Genomic DNA, 23,274 nt, shown 5'->3' with positions numbered 1-23,274 from the left:
CCAAATATGTTGGAGATGGACATTTATTTTTCTTTTGTGGTTAGTACCTTCAGTTCATTTAACCTCGGTTATATTATGTCACTGATATAAATGAAAAGATGGCATGTCACAGAAATTGTGTCAGACATTTATTGTAAATTGTTAAATCCACAGGCTATCAAGTGTCCTGTGGTCAGTTTAAGAGGGAAATGGTCAAAGAGTGTCCTCAGTCACCTGGGGATGGGTTTATTAACTTCATTGTTATTAACAGAGACATTTGTTCTTACATTGATAGTGTTATTTGATTCCATTTCAAAGGAATTTTATGTGCTATAGCAGTTTATAACTCTTTGTCCAACCTAGAACGGTGATTTCTTAGTCAGAGCAGGTAAACTCTGTATTAAATGGACTAAAATTGTCACTTAAGGAGTCTAAGATCTTTTTTTCATGTGGATTAGATAATCCTCATTATTTTTTAATTGCCTTATGAATTGAGAAGTCCTGTTGAAATGGGAATGAGTCAGAAAAATATTTCCTTTGTAGTCAGTGCCATCTCTGAAAAGATAACATTAGTGTCTGATGGTACCATGGCCCATAGGAGCCTCCTTGTTTGTCTTTTTGAAGCTCTTTTTCAAAGACCAATCTAACAGGGTTCTGTTACTTCAGTTTCATTCTGGCCTCTCAAGAGACAAAAGTCAATATTTTGCAGCACCAAATAGCCTTTCAGATGACAAAAATGACATGGTCATGTCAGTTTAGACTGCTGTGAGGACCTTTGGTCAAAACTGTTGACGAACATGTTGGCTTCAATGGCCCATGGTACTACGATGGCTTTGTGTGGTCTTTGGCATCAGTATCAGTAATAGTGAGGTTACTTTCTGTAGTGGCCATTATGTCCAGTCTTGTTACATGACACTGTTGTTTGACAACACAGTAAGGCAGTGTTGTTTGTGTGCATATTAATACAGAGAAGGAGGGAAGGACCGTCCTTTTTGATTAAATTGAAACACTTTGAAGTTATTCTTAAACATGATATGATATTGTGATTGCTAGATTGAAACATTTGTGTTGAATAGAACTTGAATAGTGTGGAATTCTAATTATGTTGTGTATTTTGTATGTCCAGCATGTTGCTTTTTGCTCTTTCTCAGGCTTGAGACCATCTTTTTTCCTGAGCTGTTTCTTACTGATTCATTAATAACCAAAAATGAAATTTATAATGGAATACTTTTTCCAAAACCCTTTGTTAGACTTTGACAGAATGCACAGTTTCTGGGAAACTGGATATATTAAAAAAAAAAAGGATTCATGCTTTTGTATCTGGAAAAAGTTGAATAATATTCCCCTATCCACAATGGAATAAATTATTTCCTGAAATTTTCTGAGAAAAACAGGCATGGTATGGCAAATGTTCTTTTGGGTGTTTTTCCAGGAATGCTTGTGGCCTTGAACACACTCAATTTTGTTTAAGAAGGGAGGAGGAGCAAAATTACCAAATACTGTGTAGTTAGGAAAAGCATCTTATTCTTAAATGTAATATCATTAGCTAAGGTTTAAATGGTGCATTAAGGCAATCCCAAACATTAATTCATTTAGTCTAAATGTGCTGTTTGAACCAATTTGGGGAATCTCTAAAATAGCAAAAAAAAAAGCCAATTCCAAATTTACACATTCAGGAAGTGCCCATGCAAGCACTGTTGGTGAGATCATTGGTAATAAGGATGTACCAAAAAGCTTGGTAAACTTGACATTGCCATGTCTTTCTGTTAAAAAAATTCAGATTGGTGAGGCAAAACAATCATCATTTTGCACCTCTGTCTAACATCTCTAGAATTGTATTATATGTCTTTACCTCAAAAACTGCTATATCTTCCAAGAAAAGTACTTAGAAATAATTAAGCAAAGCCATTGCCCTCAGTTCTTGGTATAATGTATAGTAGGAATATATTCTTCTGTTGAAATTGATAATGATTTATGATAACTTTAATTAGGGGCATATATGAGTGCGAGCGCCACAGGGATCAGTTGATGGAAGATGGCATTTTTTTGCCAGCCGTATTGATTCTAGGAATTAAGCCAAGATACCGCATGATCAGCCTTTTTGAATAATACTTAATTATTGATTGAATAATCAGACCTCGTAATGCATTATCTGTTAAATTGGAAATGAGTTGGACTTGTCGGCTGGGAAGTATCATGTACTTTGTGAAACTCCTTTCTGCCATTAGCAAATAAAAAAGAAAAAAAATGTGGGTTATCAAACACTGCATCATGCTTTGTGACATTACTGGCTCTTACGTACAGTGCTATAGCGTGCAATTGCCAATAATTGCACCAACTGGAACCCCTTTTTTTCATGCAAAGGTTACGGTACTCTAAGAGAGAGCCTGCCATGCAACAGTTTATAATTAAAATCTATTTCTTTGGCAGCCAAGGAGCTACCACCTGCCTTCTCTATGCTTAGCTTAAAGTGACACCACAATAAATGAATAAAATAGGAGGTTTAATAAAGAAAAATCCTGCACTTTGTCGGGCAATTTTAGTAACTGTCAACTTATTTAAGAAGCAATTTGTATAGTTTATTAGAAAAAGTAAATGGAAATGATCCACTTCTCAAAAACAATTGCCTGCTGCCTGTTGTTGACTTTGACTGTATGACCAGGTCATTGCATAAAAATGTTCTGTAAAAACAGATTGAAAAGATCAAGTATTATTTGCTTGGTTTAGCCACATAAACTTGCGACAACATTCATGGCTTTCTTGCTGCACATTTCTAGAATGTGTGGTAAATGGTAAGATCAGCTTTGCAGAAACCCTTGATAACATTTGAAGTCTTACAGCACTTTGTTTTTCACTGTATTTAAGTTTTTATGGCTTAATGGGAGCTTCATGGCATAATTATGTAAGAAATGGAACTCTTGTGTGACATTAACACCTCTTTACGCTGAGTCCTGTTGTGGCGGTCCAGGTGTGTTGTACACCTGGAGGTACGAGATCAATAATTGGTAAATATTGACTGGTTCAATTAGTTCATTACATGACATTGTGTGGTATAGGATGCCTGATGATTTTTGACTGGAGTTTCTTTGTCATTCAGGTGCTAGCTCCAAGTCATGAATTGATTTTGTTGAATGTGATCTATATTATTTATAACCTTTGGCAATTTTTTTTATTATTTGACTGGTTTCGTGTAGACTTAGTGCGTCTGGACATGTAATAATAATGATTATTTCAACATCCATTATTTTGAAATTTCAACTTCAAATGCACCAGTTCTGCAGACTGGTTTGTGGACAAGATACATACTTTGAAACATACCCACAAATATTCAATTGGAAATATCAAAATAAAATGCGGCTTTTCAGTGCTCTCTGTTTTTCAGTAAGAACTAGAAAAGACACAGCATATACTCAGCACATTAACCAGTATTGACAACACTCTCTATTTTAATCCAGTTCATTTGAGTTAATATCCTCCCAGTAGAAATTGGTTAAGATTTTCAATTCCTCAACACCAAAACTGGTGTACCTCGTTAAAGAAGACACCGCTTGTTGCACTCCCCCTGCCTCCCCGAGACTGATTATGCAACGTGGCACGGGCTTCTTGTTGTGATCTCTAATTTTCTCTGGTGCACGACAAATGTTTCACACATGTATGTTAAGTCATTAACATCAGTAATGAGTACAGGTAAGGAACACCTACTCTTTAAGTCTTATAGGATTTACTGGTATAGCAGATTCTACCTGTACTACTGTGTTTACTTTAATAATGAGCTTAATGTGCTACCTGCCAGAATGTGCACCTGACCTGATTACTTAATTCAGCTGAGGGTTGTTAAATGAATTTTTGAAAAGGGGGGTGGTGGTTAAAAAACCCTACCCTACAGTCCCTTACAGTTACTTAATGTACTGAACTGTGAATAAATATGGTGATTACTTGAAATTTTCAAATGTCTAAGTCATTTTTTAGATTTGCCATAAGCTGAAGAGAGCCCAAGTCAGCATAGCTTTTACATTTGAAATTTAATAAAGCCAGTGGTTTGATTGCCTGTAAATGGACTGCAAATGTATTTTCTAATTCAAAGTCGTGGTCCTTATCTCGTTGAGTGTTAAATTAGCATGGATATCTTATAATGTCTTCAACCTTTAATGGAATTATACAACTTAGGATGTCACAAAACATCTCAAAAGAAATTCATATTTTATTTGCATGCACTTAAAAAGTCTCTAAGCAGCCCGGTGGTCTCATGGTCTTATAAATAAAGCATTCGCAGCAGGGAAGGGCTGTATTAATATATTAAATCTCTTCATATGTAATTTTTAAGTCCTGATCTAAATAGTTTTACACATCCAAACATAATTACCACATCGTTTTGATGTTCAAACATGTCAGCTATGGTAATATTGAAAATATTGCCATGGTAGGGGGTGAAATACTCCCCCCATTTCAGTTGATCTGAAGAGTCATGCACTGGATCACCCCCTCTTAAAAGGTGTTGAATTGACCCTTAAAAGGTGTGTGTGTCCCCCCACCTCATATTACATGAACTCATTTGTGCTAGGTTTTGGTAATCTAGGTTTCATTTCAATGTAATCGTATTGTTCTCTTTGGCGTGCCCATTTTTGCTTCAAATCAGTTGGTTGTTGCCTTGTTTGTACCACGGTATGCGTATGTGTGTTCATTCCCATGCTTATGGCAGATACGAGCATAATGATGAATATGTATTTAGAGAAAATGAATGAAGTAGAAGGGGTGCTTCAATCATGGTTGGAATGATTGCAATACCATCAGTGCCTTTGATTGATAAAGCACTATTCACATGTGATTCATCTTAAATCTCAAGTCCCCTCTACTCTTTTCAGCCTTTGAGTACTACCACCCCCCTTTGAATTTATAATTGCTTAGAATTAGGATCCTCAACTGTCTTGTTAACTGAGAAACCCAGCTTTCTTGTGTGCATTATTATTTTTGCCAAATTATGATATTAAAGCAGCTGTGTACCAAACTCTCTAGCTACAACTGCTCCCTCTAAAACTCCAGGAGCAACTCCCCCCCCCACCCCACTCAGTAACAAATACCCCCCCACCCCACCACCACCACCCATTGACAAATGTACCCCAAACCACTAAACTATAGCTACACCGCTCACCCCCTCCAGGACACCCTCTCCTCCCATTGATTTTCATCTTCCCCTCTGCCCTATCAGGTCATACCCCCACCATTTCCATTTACTCCTTCACCCACTCTTCCAGTAACAAACATACGGATATTTTAAACCCTTCAATTTAAACACCCCCTCCCACCTGCTCAAATAATAACTGCACTACCCCCCCCCCCCCCACCAGCACCCTCACCCTACCCCCTCAAGTTACAAATGCATTGCCACCTCCCTTCCTTTAAGCATTTTAATCTTGATATATCTGTTTGGAAAGATTTTATTATTCATCTCTTTGCTCATGCCACACTCTTAGAACATCAAACAATTTGAAATTTTTGTTGGCCATAAGCACCTTTGTGATCGCCTCTGTTTCCTAACTCTTCTTGTTACCAAAAGAAATGTGTGGGTGGGTGGGTCCGTCTGCGATGCTAATTAACCAATGTTTATACACACAGTGGAAATGTAAATTAGATTGGCATCATCGAGTGCCTTACTCATGGTTTGCATTCTCAACGATTGTCTGATCTATATGCATGCAAGTGTGCAGACCCCTTGAGCGAAAAATCTTTTGTATCACAAGTGGCTTTATTGTATTGATTTGCCATCGCCTAGGACAACACTGCGGATTCAAGTTTGGCAAACTTGGTTGTGCTGGAGAATGGTTTGGATAATACCACTAGACAATTTAATTACAATCACTAGTTGTTCTTGGGTTCTTATAGTTTGTGTCTGTGCGTATTTTTGTTTTTTCTTGAATGAAGTTTTGATGTTCATATAGCCAAGCTGTTTTATTGTACCTCAGCCCATTTTTTTTTTAATTGGTGCAATGAATGTAGCATATTACATATCATGTCCATTTTAAACATTTTATTGTATTACCGTCCACAAGGCCATTACTAAGTATATATTGAAAGCTGATATTATTGCTGGGTTTTGATTTTTGAATTGGAAAATGGTTTGGTTTGTTTCTAATATCTTTATTTTCTTAACACCTCAGTGCCATGACTTCTTTTTTTCTGTCTAGTGCTCTAAAGAGCCACTGAACCTTATCAAATTTGACTGTTTGCTGACTTATTTAAGCAGCATTTAATGGCGTTATTATTTTTATGTAGGCAGTAACATGACGCTATTGTCTTCAATGGGGAATTGCATTATTTTGCTGTACTGGTAGTGGATTCTTTTATTTTGCTCCTTATCTTCAATGTTTTTGAAAAAGCTGGCTTTTTCAACGCAACAATAGTATAAAATATTATCACCAAACCAAAGAAATACCATGTTATGCTTTAAGAAGTCCCAATTTAGATTCAGTTCAGTGATTCAATATTCTGGTCCTGAAACAGTTTTGATAGGCCAATTCTGGATCCTGTAAAGGAAAAAAATGTCTTAGAAAGAAAAGGTTGGCAGATTTGAACTCTGCCATTGATTGCCTTCATGTTTGTCAATGGAAGGTTCGCTGAATGGACAGGTTGCATATTGGGGAAGATGAATATCTAAGTCACTGATGTTGTTGTGTTATATAAATTCATGCAACAACTTCAATTTAAAAAAAATGTCAGTAATTACAAAAGCGGGTAATATTTAGTAAAATCTTCTACAAATACATGGCATTTACAATTAACTGGTTAACTAAACCTCATCTGTACCAAAGGGCAATGAAAAATAATCTGAAATGTTTCAGTGTGTTGAACTATTGAGAATGGCAAAAAAAAAAGTCAGGTAATTTATAAACTTTTGTTTGAGGACTTTTAATGGACTCCTAGTCATGGTAATGGTACAGATTCCCAGTTCCTTGAAAATGTTAAACTTCGATCAAAGACCTCGGGTTAGTAGAACATAAATTAAAACTTCGATGTCATCTTCTAAGTGTTGACAGTCTCTCATCAAAGTGAAGTGAATTTAAGTGCCTTATGAAGATGTACTTAAATGTTATATGCAAAGACAGAATAAGAGATCCCAGATCCATTGTCCACCTTTAAGTGTGGACACAAGGTCATTAGACCATATGCTGAGCGCCTTATGAAGATTAACTCAAGTTTAGGTCGTTGACAGTAAATATATGACACTAGAGTCAGAAGTCACTTAAAATCTTAGACTCCACGACAGTAAACACCTAATTGCAGCCTGGATCCTCTTGTAGACGTGAGCATATTTGAGTACAGTAAGTTATTCATGCCCAATTGATACCAGTTTGTTTGCCAAGACATTGTGCCTCAAAGGAATCAGCTTTGAGACATTGAGTATATGTTCTTGTTAAAAATTAACAAATAATGTTTGATAAGTGCAGTTGATACATGATGTTAATTAGTGCATTCAAGTAATTTGATGGCTTTTGAAGTGCATAGATGTTGACATTTCGACAGATACCAACAGGTACCAGCTCTCTGTCACTCTCCAATATTGATCATACCCCCTTGGCCCATCCCCTCTGGAGAAAAGAAAACCAAATTATATATATATATATATATATATATATATATATATATATATATATATATATATATATATATATATATATATATATATATATATATATATATGATATTTTTTAAAAATAGTTGTGAATATACCAAAATATCCCTTCTCACATATTTGCTAATATGCAGTTGGTTCAAAGACATTAAGAATATGGATAGTCTATCACACACACACACACACACACACACACACACACACACACACAGGCATGCATGCATGCACAAACACACACATACACTGATAATGATAAATTTACGAAAAAATTCCTGTTAAGAACTTTCCTTCAAAGTGGGAATCTAACCTAAGCAGTGCACTGTTATTCAGCTAAAAGAAAAATTTTAAAAATGAAGATGATGATTTGTGATTATTAGCAGCCAACCTCTGATCTTGAACAAAAGACGGTTAAAAGAGAAATTAAAGATTCAAGACACAAAAAAAAGCTCATGGACATCTTCTAAGATTAGGTTGACATCAAGGGCAGTTTGAAGGCTTTGTGGATGGCACAGGATCCTAAAGGATGGCAAAATATGCCCCAGGGCAAACTTGGATGATTTTCTAATTAAGAAACTAATTAATTAGATAAACCCTCCACACCCCTATATAACCCGAGGGGTCTTGCTCTCCTAGAATTTAAAGTTGGTTCATAAAAATTTTCATGGTGTATTTTCGATTTGTTTAGCACTTAATTGAAGAACTTGTTGGAAGAAGCAATTGCTGGTTAAATTAAGCATGCACATTTGTGAAAGCGGTCCAAAAGCATTCATGATGGTGCTTTAGTTGAAAACATTTTGGAAAAAAACAACTCACCAACACAGTTTTGTTTCTCAAGTAGATTGCTGTCATTTTTTAAAAAGATGTAATCATTGTTTCTTATATTAAGTTCAAATTTTTTCTGCAAGAAGATGCTACAAAAGAGAGCAAATGAAAACATGACTACAGAAAAAATTATGGGATAAAGTTTTACAAAAAAAAAAGCAGTATAGAATAAAAGCAGAATGTAGCTTTATCAGGGAAAGTAATTTCACAATGAAATCAAATTTCTTTTTGTCAGGTAAAATATACATTAACGATGCAGACAGACGCCAGCTCTTTGGTTGCTAAAAAGTGTGTTTCCAGTCTTCGACAACTATCTTCGTGGAATACTTGCTACATTGCTGTATGTTCAGACCAAGACAAAAATATGAACTGGTATAGGTTTGAATGACACAATGTAGACATCCCAAGCCTACATAATTATTTTTAAAGATAAGAGTTTCCAGCTCAGCAGTAGACCAACGAGTTATCATCTTAACTTTGCTTCAGACAATTAGATCATTGATGAATTTTATTTCTTGCGCAGTGACATATCTTTACCCAGGCATTTGTATTGGTCTTTACACACTGGGATTTCTGACTAGAGCAACCAGCTTTGGCAGACATTTGAGCTACTTTGAAAGTGCTCAATGAAATTAACAGTCAACCCGAGACAAATCTTTTGTCTGTCTCTACGCAAACGGAAGATAGCATTGTGTTTAAGCAAAAGATGTTTCTATTACCCCATGTCATTTCTGCATAGCGTTCTCTACCAATGAGATCAAACAGTCGACCGTAAACAAGATGTTTCAAACTGTTTCTACAGAAACAGCAGATAACATTATGTTCTGAGAAAGAGCCATGGTTTCCCAAAGGAATTAGAACAAAATTGCTCAGACGGTTGGTAACTTAACCAAGCCATTACTTTTTTTTTTTTTTTTTTTTCGCTGGCATCTTTGTAGGTTTCAGATGTGCGGACTCTCTGTGTAGCTTCAGAAAATGAGCATACCTGCCAGGATGCATGAAAGGGGTTTCCACTTAATTTTGAACTTGGGTTAATTTGGAAACCAAATGATAAACACAAAGGTCATGTATGTTGTAATGAGAGGCTGAATTAGAGTGTGGGTCATTTTTCATGAAAACGCACCCTGGAACCCCCTACCACACCAGTTTTGCAGTTGTGGAGATACACACTGCATGGCGCTATATTATGTCATAGAATTAGCAGCCATGTTGCACCAGCGCCATACATCAATAAACAAAGGTGAACTTTGCGACTCCATCACACCACTGTTTGTTGATTTTCCATCATCTTTATTTGCATTTTTTGACCTCTTGGACATTTTGCTTTGTCTCAGTGGGCTTCTTTTGATTTGTGGGTACGTGTGACTAAATATCCTTGTATGCGTGTTCTGTAGACTGGAAATGTGTGAAAATCACTGGCAGAGCCAATCAATATAATTGCTTTGCGATCAAACCTGCCGAAAGAGGAGTCCTTTTATAAAGCAGTATCAGATCTGTCAAATAAGTAGACCTTTTTAGTGAAAAGGTAAAGCCGTGCAAAATGAGATTCTGTCTTCCTCATGAAGACAGTTGGTATCATAAAACATTTTGGGCGTATTTCTTTCACCATTGCACTGAAATGTATAAGTCAAGCGGATGCTGGAATAATTTGATCAATGCAGATGATAGTAGAATGGCAAGTGGAATTTTTTCCCTAGATTAAACGTGAACTAAGGCACGGCTGTGGCTGTTATATACTCCCATTAAGTCATCACAGCAAACGGGGGCTGACTTAACAGTAACTGTGTTACGTCACAGGCATTAAGATTTTACGGACGATCGACTCTATTTGCATATGGGATATTGCTGTTATTGTGTTTTCATTTCATTAATCACGGGTCATCTGCAGTCATTACTCAGGTAACCCGCGGCATGGGACGTCAAAGTCATGCCAGTGGCTTTATTTACAAGTTCAACAACCATGGAATTTTCTCTCTGTTGTGTTGGTTCAGATGCCCATTTCGAGCCATGTCATGGGCATGGCAGGGATCGTTTTAAATACCATTTATGGCAGAATCGTATTTAAAAAATGTGTAGATAATGAAAAAAACATGTAATGGCAAATTTTCAGATTCACTAATATCTAAATATATAGAATTTAAAAAGATAATGCTTCCTTTAAATAGTTGTTGTTAGCAGCATAGGTAAGGGTTGACTACATATTGAGACTAAGATGACAGACATATACTCAATTATTTATTGAATATTGGGAATTATGATGGTAATGGCAAAATTGAGTGAGCAGAGGCATAACCCCTTTCTCATGCTCATGCAACTGAGGCATGCGATTAAGGGATGGACCAGTTTTCCAAAACATTTTTTTTCTTTTTCTGCCTTAAGTTACTCAGTAAGAACAGAAGTAACATTTAATGTCACATAGGAAAATAAAGTGTAACAGAGTAGGAGGGGGCAGAATTTGAAATTACCACTTGTTAACAATCCTCTGATTGGATCTAGATGCTCACACCTGCCTGTTAGGGTTGCCACGAAAAACAGTCTTATCTCTGATAAACAAGATGATAAGGGATAAGCAAGCTTATTAATATCAAGTTCAACTAGGTATAGATTTGCTGACAGATTTAGTTGACATTTTTCTGCTTGCTGTCAGGTTCCAGGTGTTAACACTGTAACAAATAACGTATATCCGTCTATTTACTGACCCTTGTATATAAAAAATTAATTGGCAGACTTATCAGCCTTATTACGAGCACCTGTTGCATTTTATATTACCTTAACTAATCACATGAAAACACATTGGTAAATTGCAATATCTAAAAATAGGTGCTATAGTCTGTGCTATATGGGTAAACATATACTGTAGATAGTGACCTGTATAAATACAACAAAAGAATTGTTCAAAGGGCAAACCAAACCTTTTTTTATTATCCTTTGGGTCGTGATATTTTTTGTTGCATCAAGCAGTAAAGAGATTTTCTGATTATCAGCAGATTTCTGATTTTTGGAAGCAAAAAACATCATGTTTGATATCAATGCAGGTGGCTCCCTGGTCCCCACGCCATATTTTCGGACTTTTTCACTAAATGGCAGTCTCATCCCTCATCAAGGGAAAGAGATATAGATTAGGGACTGACAAAACCTCTGTGAAATGCCCCTAGTCTACTGTCTGTTTTAAGAACAACCATCTTTAGGATTAGCCACTTTGTTCCAATGGCCTATTGACTACCTGATACAATCTAATTGAACACTAGGTGGCCTATTATGCTCCTAATAGCCATCGAGTCGTATTACTGACCAGTGGCCGAATTGATGCCCGTTATGAAGGCTAGGTCCAGTTAATAGAGGCACATTCTATGGAGTAGATTGAATGGATATGGGAGTCCTGCTGTTAAGTGCTGAACCGCACATTTTGCCATTTATAAGTTATATCCTTTTTTGGGATGGGAAATTATTTTGTGTTTGGTAGGGTGTTGGTGATTGGGAGGAGGGGGGGGGTCCAAATTTTATTTTTTAGCATTATGTAGATTTTACCTGATTTTACAAAGTGCTATGTTATGTTACATTATAGCATTGCCACAAGTAGGAAATAGACAAATATATAAAATTACATAGAGCTATGATCCCAAAAGTTACACGGATATAAATAAAAGTTGTCCTTGATAATTAAATATATATATATATATATATATATATATATATATATATATGATTGTTATTGTTTTGGAATTTAAAAAAGAATCACCATTTCAACACTTCTAACACCCAGATGATATTTCTTGTATTTCAGTCAGATTTCAGGGGCGGATCCAGAGATATTTTCTGACATTCTTCCAGATTATCTTTGTTGATCCATCCACAATTTTTGACCGTCTTCCAACAGAAAATAATTAGATACCCGTCAACGTAAACTTGAAAATCTGACCGTCTTCCGGAAGACCCAGAAGACCGTCTAAATCCGCCCCTGGATTCATATAAGCAACCATGTCCAGCTTGTAAAAATTCTCATAACAAAACCTCTTGACCAGTCTTCATCAGTACTGACCATAGTCCACAAAAATCCCATTTCCAGTGAACTTTCTCTTCAGTGATGAAATTTTAATAATAAAGGCTCACATCAGAAAGGGAAAAGTGGTTTGAATGGAGGCGGGACACGTATTATTAGCCATTTTTGTCTGCCATTGTTTTCGAAGCTCCAAAAGCCTTGGGGCCCTGACAGTGACCACAGTAAATGTGGGAAAGTTCAGACTTCTTTATTAAGAAGCTCACAAAATGACTTTCTTTTTTGTTGTTGTGAAATGTGGTTTGTCAAGAAGATGACACCAATTGAAATTGACCTAGTGACTAAAGAAGAGCAACTTAATTCATACCAAGTTTATCTGAAACTTTGTCTTTTTTGGGTGACTTGACAAGCACACCCACTTTATTTTTCTTAATAGTTTTTAGCCATGACTCTAGCTAACAATCCTATCATAAATTAAAGGGAATCAAATAATATAAATGTTTCCAACTTCGTTAACATTTGTTGTCATGGCAACTGCTAGTTTAATTGTGTTACTTAATGAATACTCGATCTTTACTTTAAAATGACCAAACTGGCGAAAGGAAGATAAAGCCAATCAAAATTAAGTTTACACTTCCAGGCAATGTCATTGTTAAGGTTAGAATAAAAGGTCATTCCTGAAGTTGATTACTGGAAACGAGCATGGAAAAATGTTAATATATCAATTTTTCAAGTCTTTACTTTGTCCCTGGTGGATGAGGTGGCATTTTTATGGCAGTTGAGGATTAAAAGATCATCAAGGGGAGAGAAATCGAGTGATCAATCACCAATTAAATCGCAATAAAACGAGATCACATTTGCTCGGCTGGAGCTTCTAGATGCACACCCCTTGGCTTGAATTTCAGATCGGTGCTGTAGTAGTGAAGAAAAATGATTTACATCGCATTGTGATGGGCCACATTTTATTCAACAGTGTTCATCCGAGCGGGTAGTTTACAAAGTTTTCCTTGTAGATTTGTCAACGTGATTTAGATTTATCTGTATAGAGGTAATGATTAAAGAAATTTTAGACTTGTCTTTGGAGTTCACTCAAGATAAGAAATGGATCTAGTTTTTATTTTTTTATTTTTTTTTTTTTTTGTGTGTGTGGGGGGGATAGATTTCAATGCTCACATACATGTGCCTGCATATTGTGTACTACTTTCCATTAAACTGAATCAGGTAGCATTTTGTGTAAAACCGAAAACTTTTTTACTGAAATTTGATCAATGTAGAAGTGCATTTTCCATCAATAAGTGTTTGCTGGTACTTATGCACATTTTTACTCCTCTGGTGGGCTTTCTTTGCAACTAAGAATATATGCTAGTGTTTCATACATCTGAGTCTTGCTTTTAATTAGCACCAATTTCTTACATATCATGATTAAATACTACATATAGGCTGAACACACATTTAAAGTCATGTCATTATATAATGTAAAATTAATTATTATTACCAGAATCTTGTTTTCTTCACCACTTCAAACGGATAATAAAAATGACTTGATTGCATTCATATAGAAGTTGATTTTCACCAGTGCATCAAAATATTAGTAGTCTATAATCCCTGCAGTCAGGCTCAGTACTGTATGTATTAGGCCCCATTCAGAATAGGGGACTAACTAGTCCGAGGATCAAATATGGCGACCCACTAAAAAGCTTGCCGTCTAATATGCTAATAGATACTGAATAGATATCCTCTTGGGAAGTATACAAGTGGGTCGGCCATATTTGGAACTTTGACTAGTAAGTCCCCTATTCTGAATGGGGCCTTAGATTGGGTTTATAAAAACAAGTTAATCTGGTGTTGTTATTGCTTAATGTGTGCTAATAGGGATGTGGAGGGGGAGGAGGGCCTGCAGGGGGTTTGCACTTCCAAATTATGTAATGCAGGAGGGGCTGTTGCAAAATCAGACTTCCCCAAATCCCAAATACTTCATGTATTCAACTAATTCTTAGACGTGTATAATAACTGTCACAGATCTGTAATATGATGTGTAATGGGACCTGTGGATTTGCTACATGGGCAATTAAGAGGGTAGGGAGTAGCCCCCCCCCCCTTAATCACCGATCACAAAGATTAAAACAGCTCAATCACCAATCACCAAGATATATTCAGGCCAATCACCAATCACCAAGAATTCTTGAATCGTGTTTCACGCAGAATATTTGGCACAAATAACGCATCACACTCGAAAAATAAGGCCAATCACGCGGAACGCAAAAGGTATTCCCTATCCTCAATGAAGGGAATCACCTTGGATAAAGTATGTTGTTAGTTAAAAATGAAAAGCGATCAGAATTTAAGATAATTTGATGATTTTCTCCAAGAAATATTGGTGTACCAGACTTCTCTCTCACCAAAATGCTAAATTGCCATGTGTTGAATATCAGTGACAATGCGTCGAGTATAAAACCTTTAGCATCACCATAGGGTAAAGAGCTGAAGGTTAATCCAAAAACTCATCATGTCTTCAGCGGAACGAGGTATACGCCAAGGCTGTTTTTAAATCAAACCCCCCACAGGTAGCATTTTACATCCCAGTGAAATTGTTAGACGATGTCTTCTAGCATTACATGATCTTGTCGTTCATATGTCGATGATTTCAATATTTTTTAGGAAGAGGGAGTCTCATGAACAAAGCTAATAGCTTAAGATACCACGCCTCCCGTTGGGTAAAATTTTACGGAAGCTTAAATCTTTTGAGGAGGGTTTCTTTGTACACTGGGTTGTTAGCTGAGGTACTTCATGAGCAAAAATGTCAGGTTAAGAGTTGGCAATTGTTGGGAGCGTGAATAACTCTGCTCTCCGGGTATTTAAGTGCGATCATTTCAGATTGTTAGGAGCACAGCTATTACGTGACATGGCACACTTCAGAATTTCAGATAATTTGAGAAATAGATGGCAATGAATAGGGATAAATGTAAGTGGGTAAATTTCCCGAAGTGCTGTGGACTTATGATGTGACCTGCCACGCTTCCAAGATTTTTGATTTGTGGGGTAAAACCCAATTAAGTCCTATGATAACAATTGCATTTGGTTTTTTCTCTCTTTCTTGATTTTCAGTTTAAAATATGAATGAAAGAACTGAACTTTTAATTGATCAGAATATAAAGTGTGCACTGAGTGAAAATAGATTCTTCTCAACTAGGCTTATATCACAGAGTTTCAGTTTTATTTATGGCAACTTGATATTTTAAAGCGCAGAAAATTTATGAAAGTAAAAACGGAGGTTTTGGTCTAAAATTTGAGAACAGCTTTTTGTCCAAAGTTCTTGTGTGAAACTGTCAACTGCAGATGCACTTTATTATACGACTTTCTAAACTTGACATCTTCCACTGAACAGAAACCTGAGACAGAAAAAACAACGTTAAATTGACAAACATGCCAACGCCCCCATGGCTTAAGTTTCCCTGGGACAACAGACATTGTCAACCTCAAAGGCAGCCATCTTTTTTATGCTTATTTTTTCAAACACACCAGACCCAATTATTTTTCCATTTTAGACCCTGAATTGTAAGGATGTGGTGTCAGTTGATAGGTGTGTCAGGTGGGGGGTGGCGGTCAATTGACCTAATTGAAGGACTAAGAAGAGTCATTATTTTGACTCACCTCTCACCTGTACATACCATATTTGAGGCACCTGTGTTGAAATGAATATATGTATATATATATAAAAGAGTAGAAATGATAGTATAACTGTGCTGATGAATTCTCTTTAGTGTGTATGTCTTCTATCTTCTTCTTCTTCTTTCCTTCCTTTCTTATCTCTATTTCCCCCCCCCCCTCCCCAATATCTCCTCTCCTCGATCTCTGTCTCTTCTCTCTCTCTCTCGCTCTCCAGGTGAGATATTATAGAAGTAGGCACACATGGCAGGTTCACACACCTATAAAGAAGGCCCCACTGCAGGTTTCTTTATAGAAGTTTGATATGCAGTGCAGTGTTTTGATTTCATTTGAAATGGATATATGTGTTCCTGTTGAAACGACATGGTCTTAGTTTCTTCTGTTTACAGGATAAACACACCGGCTCGGCAATAGAATTGTTCATTAAATGTTATTAAGTTATAGAAGAGCTTTAGACAAACACCAGTGAATGCAGAGTGCCAGTTTTACTTTTGTGGGCCTTGATTTTAAATACTCGGTAAATTGCACAGTTAAACGGTGTGTCTGTCCTCTGAAGGTTTGTGATTATACTGGTGGCCCCCTTCAATGCCATATTTGCTGAGTCTTTTATTTCCCATCACGAAGTGGCATCTTACGGGGGTCACCCATGTCACACGGTGAGAAACACCTGTGTATGCCCTTTTCTATGTCGAGCTACAGGTGTTGTAAAAATATTAAATCGGTGGCAGTCTAAGGTGCAACTCATTTCTTTGTCCCTTTTTTTCCCCGATACTTTGTGATCTGATCTTGCACCGGTGCACTGTTGGTTGACATTTGTTTCACGGTCAGTTGTTGGAAGTAGCAATTTTGGAACTCTCTTCTGAACTTTGTGGTTCTGAAAAGCATTTAGAACCATGGAGTTCAAAACGTAGGATTTACTCACACTGACAACCAACTAAACTCTTACTGTTTGGTCATAGCAAACAGAACTGCAGCTGCCACTTTTTTCAGGTGGATTTCTGCTTGGCTGACACTTTTGTTTTATTTCAATGTTTTAAAATAGAGCACACCTTGTGTAAAGTGAATATACCTTATTATATATAACATTTTTATTACCTACATAGGATATACAGTGGTTAAGTAATCAAATTCTTCTTTGGTTTGTACCAATTTGCCGATGGAAATGTTTTTTAACAGCTGGCTTGAGTGAAAGCATAAAATGAGGGCTAATGTGATCTGAAAGTAGTGTTGTTGACACGGGGCACCCAAACAAATTATAGCGTCAGCTGCGATGCTCCAAGAATCACCTGTTGTTTTCTAAGATCTAAAGTGACAGAAAAGGGAGGCATGATTAAGTATTTTGTAAAGATATTTTCGAGGTGAACAGCAAAAGGGGTTTCAGCTGTGTAGGACATACACCTGATTAAAGCTTGACAAAAGTCATATTTGAAGGCAATTTTGATGGCAAACCAGTTTTGTTGTGCATTCCGCGTTCTCTTTAAGGGTTGAAAAGAATATGAAGACTAATTTTAGAGATTTACAGGTCTTTTTTGTGTGTGAACAGTTTTAATGAAGAAACAGGTGTAAGATGGGCATGAGATACTTATACATAGCAAATTATGTTACCTTTTTGCCATAAAACCTGAATCATTTAAGATTGCTATAAAAATATTATTACTGTGTTGGTATCAAAACAGCTGGGAATTAACTATCTTGAAGAATTAAATCATACTCAAGGGGAAATATTTTTTGTTTTCTCTCTCTCTCTCTCTCTCTCTCTCTCTCTCAACATGTACTTGTACCCGCGTTAAAATTGAGAGCATGTACCACTCTATCCCACACTGTTATCTCCCCGAGGATACAAACTCTTAGATTTCACCCTCCATGGTTACCCAGAAAACTCCGCTCTTAATATATGCCAAAAGGATTATTAAATCTGAAATTCTACACAACTACAAATTGGTCAAGTTTGGAAGCTCCGGAAGCAGGAGAGCCGCACAATTTACCCTGCCATTAACAGCATTATCATATAATTGCTCAATAAACGACTTTGTGACCTTACCGTATTGGGGGCTGAGCAACAAAGACGTGAAAGGAATTTGGAACATATAACACTCTGTCAATAATGCTGTGTAAATATTCCGGGCGGCCTACCTGTTTGGATCTCTCTCCACTGTACACACACACCTGCATGTAAATTAGACAGTTCTGCTACTTTGTAACAAAGACTTGGGGGAAATGAGATGTTGTAACTGTTTTAATATACAATGGAAGAGCCCTTTGAAAGTTTTTATCTCCTTGATAACTCCCCTGTGGTTAGTTTTTTTATTTTCTTTATATTACATCTCTATGCATACCATGATATTTACGAATAAAAAAGCCAATTGTACGTCATTGCCTTGTGAAGAATGCAGTGGAAATTAAGAGACTAACTTTATACTTCTAAGAGGAAAATATCCTTTGAAGTGCTCATCAAGTTAATTGACACTGTCATGAGGACTGAACTGTGGCTTAATTTGGTAATAAACAAATGGCTTGAATAAAAAAGGGTCAGTAAAGTTTTGTATGTTTCAGTTATGAAAAGATTAATCTCAAGCCTTAGAATTAACCAGAATGTCATGATAAAGTGACATGATTGAAATGCAACAATTACAGTCAATTCAGAATTGCATTCAAAAGAGGCATGAATTTGTAACAAAGGTTTCGAAATCTTTACCTCAGTTCGGAAAACTTTCAAGTAAACTAATCACCAATTCTGAAAAGAAAACGAACTACAGCGCTTTTCTTAGCATATTACAAAGATATTAAGCTCGATTCTGGACGAGATCAAAGATTCAGAACATGATCCATACACCCGCAGTGTGTTAACCTGTCCGCCTTCTAACAAGCCACACACATGTGTATAGTCAAATTACCTGCTAAAAAAGGGCATAATGGTATTTGACATCTAAATGATTAACTGCATATTAAATATGGAATGCTAGTGTGTGGATGACAATAACACCTCTACCTTTCTGAACTCAAGCTTATTAAAGAAAATCATGGTTACAATCATCCACGTGTGTAACCTTTGACTTTTTTCCTTGGCGCAATTATTGAAAGACATTGATTTTAGTCGAAGTCTTTTACGTTGAGACGCAGACGTCCTTTCTTCAGATCCCTGGGTGGCTTTTAGTTGACTTGTTGATTCAGGTCTTTTATGGTTTATTTAACGTAATAGTAAACAACAAATGTGAAATCCAATACCCAAACTAAACAAGCCGGGGTAGTTTAGGGCTGTTGGTTTTGTGTGCTAAGCATGTTTTATTCAGTTGATAAGGCTTTTAAATTGAAAAAGGGGGTGTTGTTGTTGGGGGACAATACTGCCACCTTTTGATGATATAAATAAGGGTATGTTGTAAGTGCTGCCCTCTTTTGAGTGGTTTAAAAATTAAAGAATTCCTCTGCAATCATTTGAATGGAATATGTTTTGTTTTTTATGTATTTAGTAAATTTGCTTCATTTCACTTAGATATAAATAATGATATTAGTAGAAACTTAGTAGAATTTTTTTCTCAGTTAACAGATAAAAAGATTTTTCAACAAAAACATCCAGTGTTTTTGTAATTGTTGTTTATAGGATAGAATGCTTAAATAAGATGATACTTTTTATATTTGTAACAAATATCTTTTTTGTTATGATGCTCATTGCCATGTTTTTTTTATTTCTTCATCAATGCTAAAAGGAGATAATTAGATTTTGATACCATCATTTGTTCCCTTTCTTTAAGTTCTCTCTTTTTTTTTTTTTACTTTAACACAATAATCCGCTAGAATTTAACTCATAAATTAAAAAAAGTTTGTTGGTATTTTATTTTTCTCCCTTTTACATTACAGGGTGCAGTGGAGTTTGTGGATAGTTCAGATTTTGCCATTTTGGTCAATGCAAGTGCGCCCTCTATGGAAGAATTGGCCGGAGTTCAGTATAGCTACAATTACATGGATGGAGAGTTGTTGCTGCAAGTGGTGAGATATAAGACAGAAACAGTGTTTTGGAAATTTTTGTACCGGCAGTTATTTCTGTTATTTTATTTTCCTGACTTATTATGGAATTATTCATGGTGTTGAGTGGTGTGTTTGGTATACCGTATGTGCCTTGAAGTAATTTCCAATTGAAAAACACATTATATATTTTGTAGAACTTGAAAGTTCATTTTGTACTTTTTAACCATCTAGAACTTACAATAACTATATGGATAAAAACAATTTTCTTCTTGTGGTACCATTCTAAATCAGACCCCTCCCTTTAATTTTTTCTTTGCTCCTCAGCATCAAAACCTACTACCAGAAGATAATTCAAGCATCATAGTGATCATTATCATCGTCATCTGTGTGGTGTGCCTCATGGTGTTTCTGGGAATGCTGGGATATGTGGCATACTGGTTGAAGTACGAGAGGACAAATTATATCAAGAAGTTGCGTAAGTACATGTTTGGTTTTTAGCTTTCTTTTTCTGTCACAGACAAAGGAGTACTGATATTGTGTGAAGCTTTGATGTTTCCCACTGTACATGTGGATATATTTTGTGTGCCAAACATAACACCAGGGTGCAGCACAGGATAGATGTCATCACTTGCCAAGCTGAGCTTTGACAGGTAGACCAAAATTAATTTTTAAAGTGAAAAAACTGACCAATTTAGCTTAGTAGATCTGTCAGAGTTCTTGCTGGAGCAAAAATGCATTTATATTGATTTTTATTTGGTGAGTGATTTATTTGCACCCTGTACAAAGTGTTATCACACGGTTATACCAGAAGGTAACCTGCATCTGACAGTTTCACACTCAGCCATTCTTCATTTTATTTACTGGAACACCTAACACATTGTTTTTACTCAAAAACACTGTCACATCTACTGCAATGTCACAACTTTCCCTCCTACAAACCAAAACTGCTCACAGCATCACCTCAAAGACTTGTTCATGTTGAAAGTTAAAGTAACGTTTTACTCATAAAATTGATGCTACAGCAAACACAATTGGAGGCACAGACTGCAGTTATTCAAGTAGATTATTGCTGGGCTGACACCTGTCTGATTTCTATGATGTCACTTAAACTACTGGTTTAAATTGTAAACACATTAATTAGTTTCATAGGTTTTAACATAATCACACTGAAAATGTGGATATGCTGGATTTGGATTTTCTGATAACCATATTACTTGAACCAAACAATTTTTTAAAATTAATAGATCAAGTGCAAAAAAATGTTTCACACATTGTTCCTTTGCGATGATAATTAATCACCAGGGTAACCAGTTGTATAATATATTGTATGCTTTATATAATACCACAGTGTGTTGTTAATTCCATGTTATGGTTGTGAATGTTTGCATTATTTGGGATAGGGGTGGGAATTAGGGTTAATTCGTTGTACAACACTCATTTGTTGAGGTTTGAAGCAATGCAGTTAGTGTCCAATGCAATATGCTCTGCTACCACAGTCTCGTAGCATTTTTGAAATTGTTACCATCAGACATTGAAGCTGCATCGATTAAGAAATGAAAGATGATAGATGTTCAAAGCATGTCGTATTAATTTGTTGAACATTGATTTTTCTGTTTTGATTTTGTTTTTGTTTTTTTAAACAAGAAATGCACTGCTTTGTTTGTTTTTCACTTTTGTTTACTTTTCACTTTTTTGTTTCACTATGGCAGTTTTGCTTTGAGTTTGATTCACTTTTTGTCAACAGTTTAACTATGTTGTAACACTTTGTACATATGTTGAAATTATGAGCTTTATAAAGCATGATGATTGTAATAAGTTCCGTTATCCTTTTATCTTATGTTTAATGTTGAGAATAATTTCAGTTTATTGTTCAGTTTCTTTTAATTCTTAGAAATTTAAGAATTTTTGATGATTTGTTTTGTTTAATTTTGTTAAGTTTACTTTAAAGTAAGCATAGTTTTTACATGTTATAATGGTAGCTATTAGTTTGTTTTGTAATTCTCTCCCAATATTTTCTGATATGATATATATTTAGTACCAAATCTTTCTTTTATTTGAGTGCAGTTCATGTATTCTGTTCTTGCAGCCCCCACGCCTAAAATAACCATATCCCAAATATCACACCCACATCTTGCTTCCAATGGACCTTCCCAGCATTCAAAGTTAAAAGAGACCAATAGGGATGCATATGACCAACCTGACCTTGACCTTGATGTAGCGCATGAACTTGAAAGACTTCAGTTACAGAAGATTGTTTTAGAACAACGTTTGAAAAAGATGAAAAAAATTGAACAAATTGCTGATCTACGCCAACAGATTAGTAGTATAAACCATGATTTAAATGAGGGAGGTGTAAAAAATGCCCAAATTGGTCGCCCCCACATTGAGGGGGGCCTTGAGCAAAGAAGGGGCCACCTGGAACTGGCCCGACTCGCTGATGAGCAACTTAAAGCAGTGTATACGCAAAAGTATAAGCAAGCTAAGCAAGCTAGATTGGTAAGAAAACTTTCTCAGGAGGCCCCGGCAGTCTTTGAAAATGTTGAGGAAGAAGACTTTGAACTGACAGAGGAAGAAGAAGAAGAAGATGAAGATGAAGAAGTGGATGGTAAATTTCTTGAGATTTGCCAGGAGTTTTTGTATTATGTGCCTCTGCTGCCATGAAAAATAAGAATGAGATATTGATGACAAAAAGCAGTCATAGGGTTTCATTTTTATTGTGTGGTCTGTTTTGTACATTATAGAAAACCTGTTATTTATGAAGTTTTAAAGGTAATACTGGATGTGAGAGAATATAAGTGTTCTGTATGTGAGTTTTATATGTATTTCACTTGAAAGAAATTTAGATTTTTAGAGATAGGATGAATAGTGTTCAGTTACCTGTTCAACTAAATGATATAATATAAACAGTTTGATGAAAAATACATTTCAAGTAAATTGCTTACCTTATATGTTCCAAACATTTATTTAATTATCGGTATTTCAGCTACTTACACATGAAAATTGAATTAGAGGTAGACTACATGAGGTATCTTAATATGTTTGGTTAACTTTTCAGGTGAGACACAGGTTCCCCTAGTGGTACGTGCACGTAAAAACAAAAGTGAGAACCCAAACAGGATAGAAGTGGTCGTATCTTTAAACTCTGTGAGTATTTGGTACAGGTTTTGGTGTGGAGTTAAATATTTGAAGATAGAGTAGTGTTAAACACCTGAAAACTGTT

The 23,274-nt window shown here is 36.0% G+C and overlaps 1 protein-coding gene across 6 annotated transcripts in view; it reads left to right on the top strand.

Annotated features, from left to right (window-relative positions):
* The window catches only part of LOC106160591 (uncharacterized), a 51,896-nt gene that overhangs the window by 4,878 nt on the left and 23,744 nt on the right, over window positions 1–23,274 (top strand). For 5 of the 6 annotated variants that reach the window (XM_086997612.1, XM_086997614.1, XM_086997613.1 and 2 more), the window contains exons 3-6: window positions 19,947–20,075; window positions 20,379–20,529; window positions 22,141–22,659; window positions 23,110–23,198. In XM_086997612.1, coding sequence (XP_086853738.1) covers window positions 19,947–20,075; window positions 20,379–20,529; window positions 22,141–22,659; window positions 23,110–23,198 — 888 coding nt within the window. The remainder of the gene's footprint in view (window positions 1–19,946; window positions 20,076–20,378; window positions 20,530–22,140; window positions 22,660–23,109; window positions 23,199–23,274) is intronic. The other variant, XM_086997615.1, reaches the window with a different exon arrangement.

Source organism: Lingula anatina, chromosome 10 (genome assembly GCF_051362555.1).
Source record: "Lingula anatina isolate TDL-2025a chromosome 10, LinAna3.0, whole genome shotgun sequence".
Classification (NCBI taxonomy): Eukaryota; Metazoa; Brachiopoda; class Lingulata; order Lingulida; family Lingulidae; genus Lingula; species Lingula anatina.
This window is presented reverse-complemented; position numbering and strand designations above follow the sequence as displayed.